This window comes from Rattus norvegicus, chromosome 11 (assembly GCF_021556685.1).
Source record: "Rattus norvegicus strain SHRSP/BbbUtx chromosome 11, alternate assembly SHRSP_T2T, whole genome shotgun sequence".
NCBI lineage: Eukaryota > Metazoa > Chordata > Mammalia > Rodentia > Muridae > Rattus > Rattus norvegicus.
In genome coordinates, this window is record NC_141544.1 from 78,237,017 (window position 1) to 78,251,596 (window position 14,580).

General features: G+C 40.5%; 1 protein-coding gene across 1 annotated transcript; it reads right to left on the reverse strand.

Annotated features, from left to right (window-relative positions):
• Window positions 1-202: 202 nt before the first annotated feature.
• On the reverse strand, window positions 203-4,126 carry Cstdc4 (cystatin domain containing 4). Its single transcript, XM_087577443.1, has 3 exons — window positions 4,064-4,126; window positions 1,715-1,816; window positions 203-383 (listed from the first exon to the last, which is right to left on the reverse strand). Exons 1-3 carry the CDS (start codon window positions 4,124-4,126, stop codon window positions 258-260), a joined length of 291 nt encoding a protein of 96 aa, XP_087433569.1. The 3' UTR covers window positions 203-257.
• Window positions 4,127-14,580: the final 10,454 nt, after the last annotated feature.

Consider the following 14,580-nt stretch of genomic DNA (forward strand, 5'->3'; position numbering starts at 1 on the left):
CCCCCACCCCTACCCCCCACCTCCACCCTCCACCACCCAGTCCTGGGATTAGGGATGTATTCCACCAGGTCCAGTGTTTTATTTTTTTAAAAGAGGGGATTGCATGTGGCACAGGTTGACCTGGAACTCACTCTGTAGTCCAGGTTAACACAATACTGAGTAATGAGGGAGTAAAACAGTTATTTTATGAATGCTTCTTTATTGACAGCTGCCTCTGCTTACAAAGAGAGGAATCAGGTTACTTTAGAATTTGCTGCTTAGAAGTAGGACAGCTCATCATTCTTGGTTTTGTTAGTCTGGTAATCACTAAGTTCCAAATTATCTTCTCCAGAGAGTCCTCTGAAGACTTTTATGTGGAGGAAACAACCACCCCCTACATCCATCTGAAAAACATAAAAGAAGAAAAGAAGAGAGAGAGAGAGAGAGAGAGAGAGAGAGATCACATGGATCTCAATTGAATGTCAAATCTTCATTCTTGTCAAGAGGAGATGTGCCAAGCTCTCCAGAAACATCACTTCTGGCCCAAGGCAGCACTGATGAACTGAAGTCCCATCAACCCTTACTTTAGTAGAGAGCAGCTGATAGGATGGCAGAAAACATATTTCCTAGATTATTTTTAATAACTTTTGATAAAGATTTTGTTCAATTTTTTGTATCAGTGTTTTGCCTGCGTGTATTTAAGTGCAGCACATGTATGCAGTACCTGAAGATGTCAGAAAGACTGTTAACTCCACTTGAACTGGACTCAGATGTTTTGAGAACTGCCATGTGGGTGCTGAGACCCAAACCCAGGATCTCTACCAAGAACATCCGGTGCTCCTACCCACTTATCCATTTCTCCATCTGGATTTCACTTTTATACCTTCAATTAAAATCTTAGAACAGATCACATTCCTGAGTTACATTTCATTTTCACGGTACCTACAGGAAGAGCAGACAGCAGCCTGTGCTTTTTGGTGATTCTTTTTCCTGACTTCAAAATTGGAAAAAAAATTACCACAAAGTTTGATAAGGGAAAAAAACTCAGATTTGATTTATAAAATATGAACTATATGGTGCCCATATCTTTGCTGTATTATAGCATACTTTGTGAATGCCCACCAGGGCATTCCTTTGGAAAGTTAAAAAAAAAAAAAAGAATCCTAGGAACCATCTGAGCAACACACACAATGGTTTTGTTTGTTTGTTTGGTTGGTTGGTTGGTTGATTTGGGTTGGGTTGGTTTGGGTTTTTGGCATGAGTCTGGGACCTAAAATAACAAGATTAACAATTGCCACTTTGTTCTTTATTAAATAACAAAAGTTTGATGTAGCACAGTTGACATTGTACTCTGATATCCCTCCCTTCCTTAATTTAAAAATGCTACTAACCAATGTATTACATTATATACGGCGCTATGGGTGCTTCTCTCTCTCTCTCTCTCTCTCTCTCTCTCTCTCTCTCTCTCTCTCTCTCTCTTCTCTCTCTCTCTCTCTCTCTCTCTGTGTGTGTGTGTGTGTGTGTGTGTGTTTGTGAGATCATTGACTTCTGAACATAGAGCTGAAGAAAATTTTCTGTATTCACAGGTAAAACAAGATCACTATCCTGTCATCCAATGGATTTGGGGATCTTCCACTTGCAAGTGTCTTAATTAAAGACCAGTGGTAGAAATGGAGCTACAGTTGCAGCAACCAGAAACAATCACATCCCTGCTTGAGGGAGGTCTGTGTCTAACCTTAATGAAGTAATTTTGTCCAGCAACGACTTGAGATTTATACTCAATGGCTTTGAATTTTTCATATTTTGCATTGATTTTCTCTTCAAGCAATGCTCTGACCTTATAAGGAAAAAAATAAAAGATAATGTTAAGGCGGTGTTGTCTCAGTTTATCTGAGTCATAAATCTGGAAACCTTATCCTCCTGAGAATCCTCAGTGATGCTGATGAGCCTGGGCTGGCTGCTCAAGCCTCTAGCCTCTAATCCCAGAACTTGGAAGACTGAGGCAGGAGAATGTTAGTCAAGAGCAGCTTGAGCTACATAGAAAGTTCCAGGCTAGTTGGGGCTACCTATTGCATCTTGCCTCACAAAACAAAACAAAACACACACACACACACACACACACACACACACACACACACACACACACACACACACAGGCTCAAAATGAAAATAAAGCAAAAAAAACCCATATAGTCATAATTTGCAATTGGTTCTCCAATAGATACATGTAAATTTGATCAATAAATTCAAAGTAAACGACACATAGTGGAGATATGTTAATATCAGGTCTCATTCTGCTTCTCTGGAGCTGCAAGAGCACAATTCTAAATTAATTTAGTTACTGAAGATGTAGTCTACAAATGGTATAATTATCAAGATAAGCCATTCCAGTAGCTTCCTAACTTAAAAATTATATGACCAAACTTTATTTTATATATGTATGAAATCCTCAAAGATCTAATGAGAATATCATATTCAAAAGTTACCCTAGCCAGGCAGGATGACACGTTTCTGTATTCCAAGGTACTTGGGAGGCTAGAAGCAAAAGGATTATTTAAACATGTGAGGTTTGGACCACTCTGAGAAATCATTAAACCCCCTTGGCAAAATTACATTTATTCTAGATAACCAGATGACTGTTAAAAAATCATGAAAATGTGCTGTAATCTTTTATTACAAATAACTGTTTTTCACAATACATCCCTCTAAAGTCCTGGTTCCTGAAACATTTCAGGGCGATTTTTATTTCAGCCAATGTGAATATCAACTATGATTCATCTCTGTATATTTGTTTTTTAAAAAATTTTATGAACATTATTTTTGTTAGTCATTTTAGCTCTTTCTTCTTATAGGGAAAATGGATGTCTTCTCCCTGGCATTTTATTTTAAGGCCCTAGGTCCCCTAAGCCTTCTAGGATGACAGATATATCTGGTCCTACAGAAAAGTAAGTCATGGGTAGGAGGATAAACACTTCCAGAGACTTTAGAAGAAATGTGGACACATACACCTGTCTAACCCTCTTCAGTCAGACTTGCATTTTGTCTAGAACAACAAGTGACTCGTGTGCACATCTGAAGTTGAGAACACCAACTTGATGTGAGGATTCTAATGAAGAGTTAATGATTAGATAGTCCTCAAAAATAAAATGCTCCAAAATATTTATTGAAATAAACCTATTGGGTGAGAACTATTTACCTTTAAATATTTAGTCACTGAATTTTAGGCCTGTGATCCCTCTAGGATGTTCAATGCCCCAAGCATGAAGACTTCCATCTAATCTACTCACTTAGAAGCTGATGGTACCTACCATAATGACACATGCCTGTAATCCCAGAACGTGAGAAGTTGAAGCACCAGGAGTGCCTGGAGTTTGAGGCTAGCCTGAATAACTTAAATGCTAGACCATCTAGCAGACCAAGTCTCAAAGAAACACACAAACTGACAAATAAACAAAAACAAATACAAAACAAAAAGAACCCAAACTGTCCTGTCCTCCAGGATGATTACTTTCAAGGCCAAAACTATGTGATGTAAGAAAATAGGCGACAGATTTCAAACCTACCTCCATAAATTTGTAGGCATTTCACCTTTGTAAAACAGGTAACATGATACATCATTTTATATAGTTTTTACATAGTTAAGCAAGATGTACGAACTTGAGCTGTATTTTTACTGTCATGGTTGGGTGGTCATAGCATCCTGGAATCAGCTTCAGAGATCTTTAACAACCTTAGGTGCCATCACACATCATCATAAAATGTTAAGATTGGAGAATTCTATCAGTAATTAGAGCTCCTGGGATCAGATATTTGAGGTGTAGGGACGATCCAGCATGAATTTATCTTCAACTCCTAGGAAACTGAGGCTGCAGTGGGAGTGTGGCTTGGTCGATTTTACACTTGGGGTGTTAAAAATTCTCTGAAATGCTTAATATCCTGCTTTTAGCTGTGTAAACTTCTGAGCAAAACCCATGTGTGTCTGGTTGCTATCATTTCCCACACTCGGAACAAGGGGCCAAATTATGAATCAAATTTTGGAAGTTTGGTTTGGGATCAAGTTTTTTCCTGAAGTACATTAACTCACTTTGTCAGCAAGGTGGATTTCTGGTGTGGCAGGTCTAGCCCCTGACAAGCCTCCGGGCATCATGCTGATGAGTTGCTCCTTTGCTGGGCAGGACACTGAGAAGGAATGATCCGGCAAGCACTGAGAGTCAGGGTTTGAAAGGTATGTGTAAACTCCTCCTCTAATGTATCATCTCCACAGTATCAGAGGAACTGGGGAAATGAGTGTGGCCTCAGGCAAGTCTTACAGCATCCCTGAGAGGAAATACTGAGTGGAGTTGGGGGGAAATGTGGTGGGGGACATGAGCAAGTGTGTGTCATAATATCATCCTGTTGTGTCATCTGAGGAAAGACATGTATAATCAGATTTCCTAAAAATGTTAAACCTTGAAGTGTTCCTTAAGGAGAATACTTAATAATGTCAAGGCTGGTTGCTTAGGATCCACCCAACTTTATAAAGATAACAAAACTGTCTACAGTGGATTTTTACTTGTAGTTTCAAAAACATTTAACTGCAAATATTTAGAAGCAAATGGCAAACATTTTCATTTCTTCTGCTGCTCTTCATTCTCTTGTTTTATGTTTTTATTTAGTTTTGTTTTAGACTTGGTTTCTCTGGGAAACACCGTGTGGATATCTTGGAATTCACACTCTCTCCACACTGGCTGCAAACTCACAGAGATCACCCTGCCTCTGCCTCAGTGTTTGGATTAATGACATCCACCACTATACTCACTGATTACAGTTTTAGAAGGTACTTCATGTAGCCGAGGGTATCCTGGAACTTACTATAAACCTTAAGGAGGCATCTCCTGCCTCCGCCTGCAGAGGGCTGGGATTACAGGCATAACCTAGAATGTCTGATCTTTCTGACTTTGCTTCGGAAGTGTTGGGTTTGCAGGCAAATAGGTAACTTATCAGGTATTTTCCCAACCATGTCAAAGGAAAGGCCACACTTTAGAAGACTTGCTATGTGTCAAAGGCGAAGTGCTAAGGATACCAGGGAATAGGGCACAGCAAAGTGACAGAAGTTTACTACTCAGCTATGCCTGCCTACTGGGGTGATTCCTCAAGAGAGATAGGCCTGGATACATGTCAGTTCTGAGTGACAGACCAACGATATCTGTTATTTTATTGTGCTCGTCTGTATTTAAACAATTATAAAAATTAAGATAAAAGTGAAATAGACATCTAAAAACAAACAAAATCCTTCTTACTAGGGTACTGACACTGTTGTAAAGACAAAGAAAGATACCTTTGTTAAATTACCTTTCTTTGCAGATTTTCTGGAAGTTTTGAAAAACATGAGAATGTTAAGATTCATCTTTAATGCTATGTGTCAAGTAACAAAGCCGTACTCGGTCAGTTTTGTAGATTCCTGTGAAGTTTGACTTACAGAAAAAAGATGCCTTCTAAAAGGAAGGCAAGCAGGGTTGGGGATTTAGCTCAGCGGTAGAGCACTTGCCTAGCAAGCGCAAGGCCCTGGGTTCAGTCCCCAGCTCCGAAAAGAAAAAAAAAAAAGGAAGGCAAACAAACTTGGCTGAGGGTCCACTGACTGTTGGTATGTTCTGATGCTTTGGAGAAGAAGGAAACAAACCCATGTGCCCTGAATGATGCAGACACATTGCACGCTTCCTTTTCTGCTCTGTGCTTTCCCCTATACAACCTCTTTGTACCCTATGAGTTTACCAAGATGGATCTTTGCAGATGACAGCCCCCCTCTGCTGTCATGTCCCCAAGCAGTGCTCCTTGAGTAAACCCTGGACTCCTCCCTACCAGCTGTCATCTCATGAACATTGACCTTTAAGCACTGAGAGACCAGGACTTCGGTAACCATTGGAACTTTGGCTCATGATTTCAGGGTACTTTTGTCAAGGTGGAGAAGGCATGGTGATAGGTGGGAGGCAACTGATCTCATGAGTCTGGTGTCAGGAGGGAGAGAAGGACAAGTGCTGTCTCTCAGCTCATTTTCTCATTTTGTTTCAGCCTATGGCCATGGTATGATGTCAACTACATATAAAATGGGTCTTCAAAACGTAATGACCCAATATTGATTGTGTTTCAATGAGGTAGAGATTTGTATCCAAAGACTTTCTAACTGTATCACACCAAGGTGTCGGGATTAATAATCATGAAGGTCAACCAGAGTTCATATAAATGAATACACCGGAGACAGATCTTGCTACTATAAGGCAAAGGCTTTACTTGAACTCCCCATGTACAACATCTTGATTTTGAACTCAAGATCCTCTTGAATCTGCCTCTCAATTACTGAACTAATAAGCATGTGCATTTGTACCCAGTGCTAACATCTGCCAATTTTAAATGATTTGTTCTAATAAATTTCTTCTCCTGATGATGAGGCTCCGTAAATATCACAGTAAGTTTGAAGACGTAGCTCAGTGATAGAGCTCTTTGCCAAGCTTGCTGAAGACATTAGCTTCAATCCCTAGTGCCACCAAGAAAAACATATTCTTTCTCAAGGCAGATCATGGAACATTTCTCTTGAAGACAGCCATAAAACTGAAACATCTTGTTCAAAACTTCCCTGTCCTTTCATGTAGGCCTTGTCCCTGAGCAGGTGGCTTGACATGCCTTACCTGGTTGTAGTAGTTCATTCTAAGAGGGGTCCTGCCCAGTACCATAGAGATGGACCTCCTCACGCATAGACCTAGCATCTAAACAGAGCAGCCTTGCAGTTTCTCATACCCAGTCTTTCACCAGTAGGCCATAAAACCTCCTTCTCCTGTCACATCTACTGTTCACTGTCCATTTTAGGTCATATAAATATTAAAGATGAACAGGTGTTCTTGGGTATTTAGGACTGAATTTCCAAAGTATCCTATTATTAAAAACTTACATTACATAGACCTGCCCCACTTTTTTTTTCTATGGTGTCTGGTACCATAGGAGTGTGAATCTTAGAAAGAAGAGAATGAATTCTTACCATCTTGCATGCCCCTACATGATATTCATTTTAATGATCCATTTTGAAATATGCTCCAATGACACACCTTTCTTAAGAAACAATTTATGACTCTGTTTCACTGAATAGCTACGGCTGGTGTAGAACTCACTATGTAGATCAGGCTAGCCTTGAACTCACAGAGCTCCATATGCCTCTGCCTCTAAACTGCTGAGATTAAAAGCCAGGGCCACCATACCTGACTGACAACTTTCAATGTCAACATAAAATTTTCTGTAGTTTTTCAACCTTTTCAAGAAGAAATCCACTTGTTTCTAATCCCTCAGCCTCTTAGATGTGATTCAGCTGATATTGCAGTTTTAATAAAGGTGACTCAACCAAGTCTTTATTATGGATATTTGCATCCTACAGGTTCTTGTCCCCTTGAGAATTCTGACTCATACTCACTCCCCACTAGAGTATCCTCCTATCTGGTTAAGAGCACTGGCAGCCATCCAGCTAGCTGTTCAATTCTGAAGCCTGAGGGTCTTATTTACCTTCCTATTTCTGAATATGATCAATGAGACACAATTGTCCTATCTTCTTAAAAATAATCATGTGCCCCTTTTTCATGGTAGTCAGGGTGACCTTTTGTAAACAGAAACTGCATGATATTATTCTCACTAATTTAAGAAGAGAAATGGTTTTGGAGAGACAGTGACAGAGAGACAGACAGACACACACACATATGCACACATGCACACACACACACACACACACACACACGAGAGAGAGAGAGAGAGAGAGAGAGAGAGAGAGAGAGAGAGAGAACACAAAATCCAAACTCGTACCAAGAGGACTTAGTGCTCAGCCTTTGCATAACCTCATCTCAATGAAGCTTCACGTTTTTTGCATGTTAGATGAGGATTCAATTCTAATGAAATATGTCAGGCTCTTCTCCATCCACAGTCTGTGCACTTGGCAGTGCAAGACAGAAACCCTCCTTCTTGGGTTCTTATTCATCCTCTCATTACAATGTTGAATAAATGAAGGGATAGAAGGACAAACTTGGTGGATTCGATTATTCTACACTGTATTCAGAACCTGAAAATCAATTTCCACTTCATAAATTATTGGAATGACCCACAGATATTGTATTCATTGATTATGAAAAAGTATGTCACTTTTATCCACCATGTTCATAGCAGCCTCATTCATAATAACCAGAAGCTGGAAGCAAGCCTCAAAAAAGAAGGGGCACAGAAAAGGTGGTTAACGCAATGGAATACTATTCATCTATTTAAAAACAAGGATATATTGATTTTTTCAGGTAAATCGATGGAACTAGAAAATATCATTCTGAGTGAGGTATACCAGACCCAAAAAGACATAGAGGGTATCTACTCACTGATAAGTGGATATTAGTCCAAAAGTACAGAATACCCATGATATAACCCACTGATACAAAGAAGGAAAACAAGAAGAATGTCCAAAGTGAGGATGCATAAATCACGCTTACAAGGTGGAACAAATTGGTCATGGGAAGCACAATGAAGGAATGATCTTTGTAGGAGAGAAAAGGGGAAGGGAAAGTGAGGGTAGAATTGAAAGAGACAAGAGCAAGGCACAGAGGGACAGGAGAATAGAAATATGCACTTGCTTGGTTTGGGGATAGGGGGTTGGGGTTTTGAATGGGTTGTTGGGTTGGTGAAATCTATAGGAAGTCCCAGAGAGTTGGAATGAGGCAGGCAGGCTCCCAGGAGTAACTGAAGGTAACCTTAGCCAAAATGCCAAACAGTGGATATACGAAACCTGAAAAGACCACCTCTACTAGCCTCAGTGTAGGGATGGGGACACCAACACACCTACAAAATGTTAGACCCAAAATTGCTCCTGTCTAAAAGAAATATAGGGGGTGGGAATGGGGGGGGGGAGAGAGCAGATACTGAAGGAATGAATGGGCAACCTGTGACTGGCTTAACTTTAGATCAATTCCATGGGCAGTCTGTAATACTACTACTGATGTTATGTTGTACTTGCTGACAGGAGCCTAGCATGGCTGCCCTCCAAGAGGCTGTACCCAGCAACTGACTGAGACAGGTGCAGATACAAAGAAGCAAACATGGGACAGAGGTCTGGGACCCTTATTAAAGAGCTGGAGGAAGGATTAAAGGAATTGAAGGGATATCAACCCCACAGGAAGACCAGCAGTGTCAGCTACCCTGGACCCCTAGGAGCTCACAAAGACTGAGCCTCAACCAAAAACTATATAAGGGCTGGCCCAAGGCTCCAGGCACATATGTAAAATAGGACTGCCTTGTCTGGCCTCAGTAGGAGAAGATGGGCCACATCTTGCAGAGATTTGATGACTCATGGTGGGGGAGTTCCAAGAGTTGTACCACTCTTGCAGAGATGAAGAGGATGGGAGATGGGGAAAGAAATCTGCAAGGGGTGACCAAGAAGTGGGGGCAGCATTTGGGATGCAAATAAATACAATAATTTATTAAGCAATAAAGAATAAAAATAGAAACAAAAGAAAAACTCAACCCACAAAACAGATAGAAAGAAAGAAAAAAGAAAGGAGGAAGAAAGAAAGAAAGAAAGAGAAAGAAAAAAGAAAGGAGGAAGAAAGAAAGAAAGAAAGAAAGAAAGAAAGAAAGAAAGAAAGAAAGAAAAAGAAAGAAAGAAGGAAAGGAGAAAGAAAGAAAGGAAGGAAGGAAGGAAGGAAGGAAGAAAATGTCCCCGTGTTTCCAATTGTTAACTGCTTCGATGCCAGCCTAGTTGGATATATAAATGTTTATCATGAGGTTTCTGCCTGTGCCCAGAGCTGAACCTGTCCCACAGCTCTCTGTACCCAAATCCTGTGGGAGAGAAAGCTGGACTCTCAAAAGTACCGACAATCCTGCAAGCTCAGAGGAGACAATTACTTCTGCTCACATTCCTGGCCCAAGAGGAACCTGCCTAGTGCCTTTTGGGCATGGGAAGCTAGGATCAGTCAGAATCAGGACCCTTCCCGTTTCTGCCTGCATTGAGAACTGAAAGTCAGTCACCAGGTGTGCTGACACACCTGAGAGCAGAAGTAAAACCAACTCTTGTGTGACCCATCTAGAAGTCTCAGGACACACAAACCCAGGAGCAGTCTGGGACAGGACCCTTCCAATTTGTGCCTGGGCTTGGATCTGAACCCATCCAACAGCTCTCTGTACCCAGATCCTATGGTAAGAAAACAGGTCTGCAGGAGGGTGGACACACACTTACAGGACAGTCAAGCCACTGTCAGAGACAGCAAGACAATCTAACACTAGAGACAACCTAATGGCAAGAGGCAAGCATAGGAAATTAAGTAAATTAAGGGAAATGCTGACCAATTTCCCTTATGAATATTGACACAAAAATACTCAATAAAATAATTGCAAACTGAATCCAAGAATATCTCAAAATCATCAACCATCAAGATCAAATAGGAATTCTTTCTGTTGTTATTGTTGTTGTTTTTAAAAGAAATTCTCAGCCCCCTGGGAAAGTTTTTAGTTGTTTGAAGATGTGTGTAATTCATATTTAGGTTGATTTCTAGATTGTTTAAAATACAGAACACAATAAAGTAACAGACATCAACGTCTCTGTCACTAAGAACTTAACCCAGTGCCTTATTACTTCTTATCCCTAGCAATTCCCTCTTGACACCCAGCAATTCTAAAGAGGAGCCTTACTTATTACATCGTTGAGATATTACCTGAAAAATTACCTTCTGATTGTGATCCCATCACATAGGAAGCCGAGGCAGAAGGATGAGAAACTCAATGCTGTGCCTGTAATCCAAGGGCTCTGAGATCAAGGTAGAAGAATGAGACGTTCAAGGTTCATAGACAGTTCTAGGACAACCTGTACTACAGAGTGAGTTTCAGGCCAGGCTAGGCTAATAAAGCCCATTTTAAAAAAAAAATCAGTCCCAAATCCACAGATCCCGGCCCGCAGCAGCTCTCTGCTCCCAAACACCCTGGGAAAGAGACCTCACCGCCTGGTCAGGTGGGCACTCCTGAGGCTGCAGAGTGGAAGAGACCACCAACACTGCCCACCCCTGCCCACATCCTTGGCCCAAGAGGAAAATGTATACGGCCTCTGGGTTCCCGGAGAGGAGGGCCCAGGAGCAGCAGGACCACTGCGTCTGAGACACCGCCAGAACCTGAAGGAACCTAGCACATAAACACTTCTCTGCACCCAAATCCCGTGGGAGGGAGAGCTAAACATTCAGAGAGGCAGACACGCCTCCAGACACAGGCCCACAGGAACAGCTGAAGACCTGTGGATAGGAAAAACTACACGCCCGAAAGCAGAACACTCTGTCCCCATAACTGGCTGAAAGAAAACAGGAAAACAGGTCTACAGCACTCCTGACACACAGGCTTATAGGACAGTCTAGCCACTGTCAGAAATAGCAGAACAAAGTAACACTAGAGATAATCTGATGGCGAGAGGCAAGCGCAGGAACCAAAGCAACAGAAACCAAGACTACATGGCACCATCGGAGCCCAAGTCTCCCACCAAAGCAAACACGGAATGTCCAAACACACCAGAAAAGCAAGATCTAGTTTCAAATCATATTTGATCATGATGCTGGAGGACTTCAAGAAAGACATGAAGAACTCCCTTAGAGAAACACAGGAAAACATAAATAAACAAGTAGAAGCCTACAGAGAGGAATCACAAAAATCCCTGAAAGAATTCCAGGAAAACACAATCAAACAGTTGAAGGAATTAAAAATGGAAATAGAAGCAATCAAGAAAGAACACATGGAAACAACCCTGGATATAGAAAACCAAATGAAGAGACAAGGAGCTGTGGATACGAGCTTCACCAACAGAATACAAGAGATGGAAGAGAGAATCTCAGGAGCAGAAGATTCCATAGAAATCATTGACTCAACTGTCAAAGATAATGTAAATCGGAAAAAGCCACTGGTCCAAAACATACAGGAAATCCAGGACTCAATGAGAAGATCAAACCTAAGGATACTAGGTATAGAAGAGAGTGAAGACTCCCAGCTCAAAGGACCAGTAAATAACTTCACAAAATCATAGAAGAAAACTTCCCTACCCTAAAAAAAAGAGATAACCATAGGCATGCAAGAAGCCTACAGAACTCCAAATAGATTGGACCAGAAAAGAAACACCTCCCGTCACATAATAGTCAAAACACCAAACGCACAAAATAAAGAAAGAATATTAAAAGCAGTAAGGGAAAAGGATCAACTAACATATAAGGGCAGACCTATCAGAATCACACCAGACTTTTCACCAGAAACTATGAAAGCCAGAAGATCCTGGACAGATGTCATACAGACCCTAAGAGAACACAAATGCCAGCCCAGGTTATTGTATCCTGCAAAACTCTCAATTAACATAGATGGAGAAACCAAGATATTCCATGACAAAACCAAATTTACACAATATCTTCTACAAATCCAGCACTACAAAGGATAATAAATGGTAAGGCCAAACATAAGGAGGCAAGCTATACCCTAGAAGAAGCAAGAAACTAATCGTCTTGGCAACAAAACAAAGAGAAGAAAAGCACACAAACATAACTTCATATCCAAATATGAATATAACAGGAAGCAATAATCACTATTCCTTAATATCTCTCAACATCAATGGCCTCAACTCCCCAATAAAAAGACATAGATTAACAAACTGGATATGCAACGAGGACTCTGCATTCTGCTGCCTACAGGAAACACACCTCAGAGACAAACACAGACACTACCTCAGAGTGAAAGGCTGGAAAACAACTTTCCAAGCAAATGGTCAGAAGAAGCAAGCTGGAGTAGCCATTCTAATATCAAATAAAATCAATTTTCAACTAAAATTCATCAAAAAGGATAAGGAAGGACACTTCCTATTCATCAAAGGAAAAATCCACCAAGATGAACTCTCAATCCTAAATACCTATGCCCCAAATACAAGGGCACCTACATACGTAAAAGAAACCTTACTAAAGCTCAAAACACATATTGCACCTCACACAATAATAGTAGGAGATTTCAACACCCCACTCTCATCAATAGACAGATCATGGAAACAGAAATTAAACAGAGACATAGACAGACTAAGAGAAGTCATGAGCCAAATGGACTTAACAGATATTTATAGAACATTCTATCCTAAAGCAAAAGGATATACCTTCTTCTCAGCTCCTCATGGTACTTTCTCCAAAATTGACCATATAATTGGTCAAAAAATGGGCCTCAACGGGTACAGAAAGATAGAAATAATCACATGTGTGCTATTGGACCACAACGGCCTAAAACTGGTCTTCAATAACAATAAGGGAAGAATGCCCACATATACGTGGAAATTGAACAATGCTCTACTCAACGATAACCTGGTCAAGGAAGAAATAAAGAAAGAAATTAAAGACTTTTTAGAATTTGATGAAAATGAAGGTACAACATACCCAAACTTATGGGACACAATGAAAGCTGTGCTAAGAGGAAAACTCATAGCGCTGAGTGCCTGCAGAAAGAAACAGGAAAGAGCATATGTCAGCAGCTTGACAGCAGACCTAAAATCTCTAGAACAAAAAGAAGAAATACACCCAGAAGGAGTAGAAGGCAGGAAATAATCAAACTCAGAGCTGAAATCAACCAAGTAGAAACAAAAAGGACCATACAAAGAATCAACAGAACCAAAAGTTGGTTCTTTGAGAAAATCAACAAGATAGATAAACCCTTAGCCAGACTAATGAGAGGACACAGAGAGTGTGTCCAAATTAACAAAATCAGAAATGAAAAGGGAGACATAACTACAGATTCAGAGGAAATTCAAAAAATCATCAGATCTTACTATAAAAGCCTATATTCAACAAAACTTGAAAATCTGCAGGAAATGGACAATTTCCTAGACAGATACCAGGTACCGAAGTTAAATCAGGAACAGATAAACCAGTTAAACAACCCCATAACTCCTAAGGAAATAGAAGCAGTCATTAAAGGTCTCCCAACCAAAAAGAGCCCAGGTCCAGACGGGTTTAGTGCAGAATTCTATCAGACCTTCATAGAAGACCTCATACCAATATTATCCAAACTATTCCACAAAATTGAAACAGATGGAGCACTACCGAATTCCTTCTACGAAGCCACAATTACTCTTATACCTAAACCACACAAAGACACAACAAAGAAAGAGAACTTCAGACCAATTTCCCTTATGAATATCGACGCAAAAATACTCAATAAAAGTCTGGCAAACCGAATCCAAGAGCACATCAAAACAATCATCCACCATGATCAAGTAGGCTTCATCCCAGGCATGCAGGGATGGTTTAATATACGGAAAACCATCAACGTGATCCATTATATAAACAAACTGAAAGAACAAAACCACATGATCATTTCATTAGATGCTGAGAAAGCATTTGACAAAATTCAACACCCCTTCATGATAAAAGTCCTGGAAAGAATAGGAATCCAAGGCCCATACCTAAACATAGTAAAAGCCATACACAGCAAACCAGTTGCTAACATTAAACTAAATGGAGAGAAACTTGAAGCAATCCCACTAAAATCAGGGACTAGACAAGGCTGCCCACTCTCTCCCTACTTATTCAATATAGTTCTTGAAGTTCTAGCCAGAGC

Excerpts from the sequence above, each read along its gene's own strand:
- Cstdc4 (XM_087577443.1), bottom strand. The coding sequence starts at position 4,126 with ATGATGCCCGGAGGCTTGTCAGGGGCTAGACCTGCCACACCAGAAATC. Across the intron at positions 1,817-4,063 it reads AAATCCACCTTGCTGACAAA|GTCAGAGCATTGCTTGAAGA; the intron begins GTGAGTTAATGT and ends TTTCCTTATAAG. Across the intron at positions 384-1,714 it reads GACAAAATTACTTCATTAAG|ATGGATGTAGGGGGTGGTTG; the intron begins GTTAGACACAGA and ends TATGTTTTTCAG.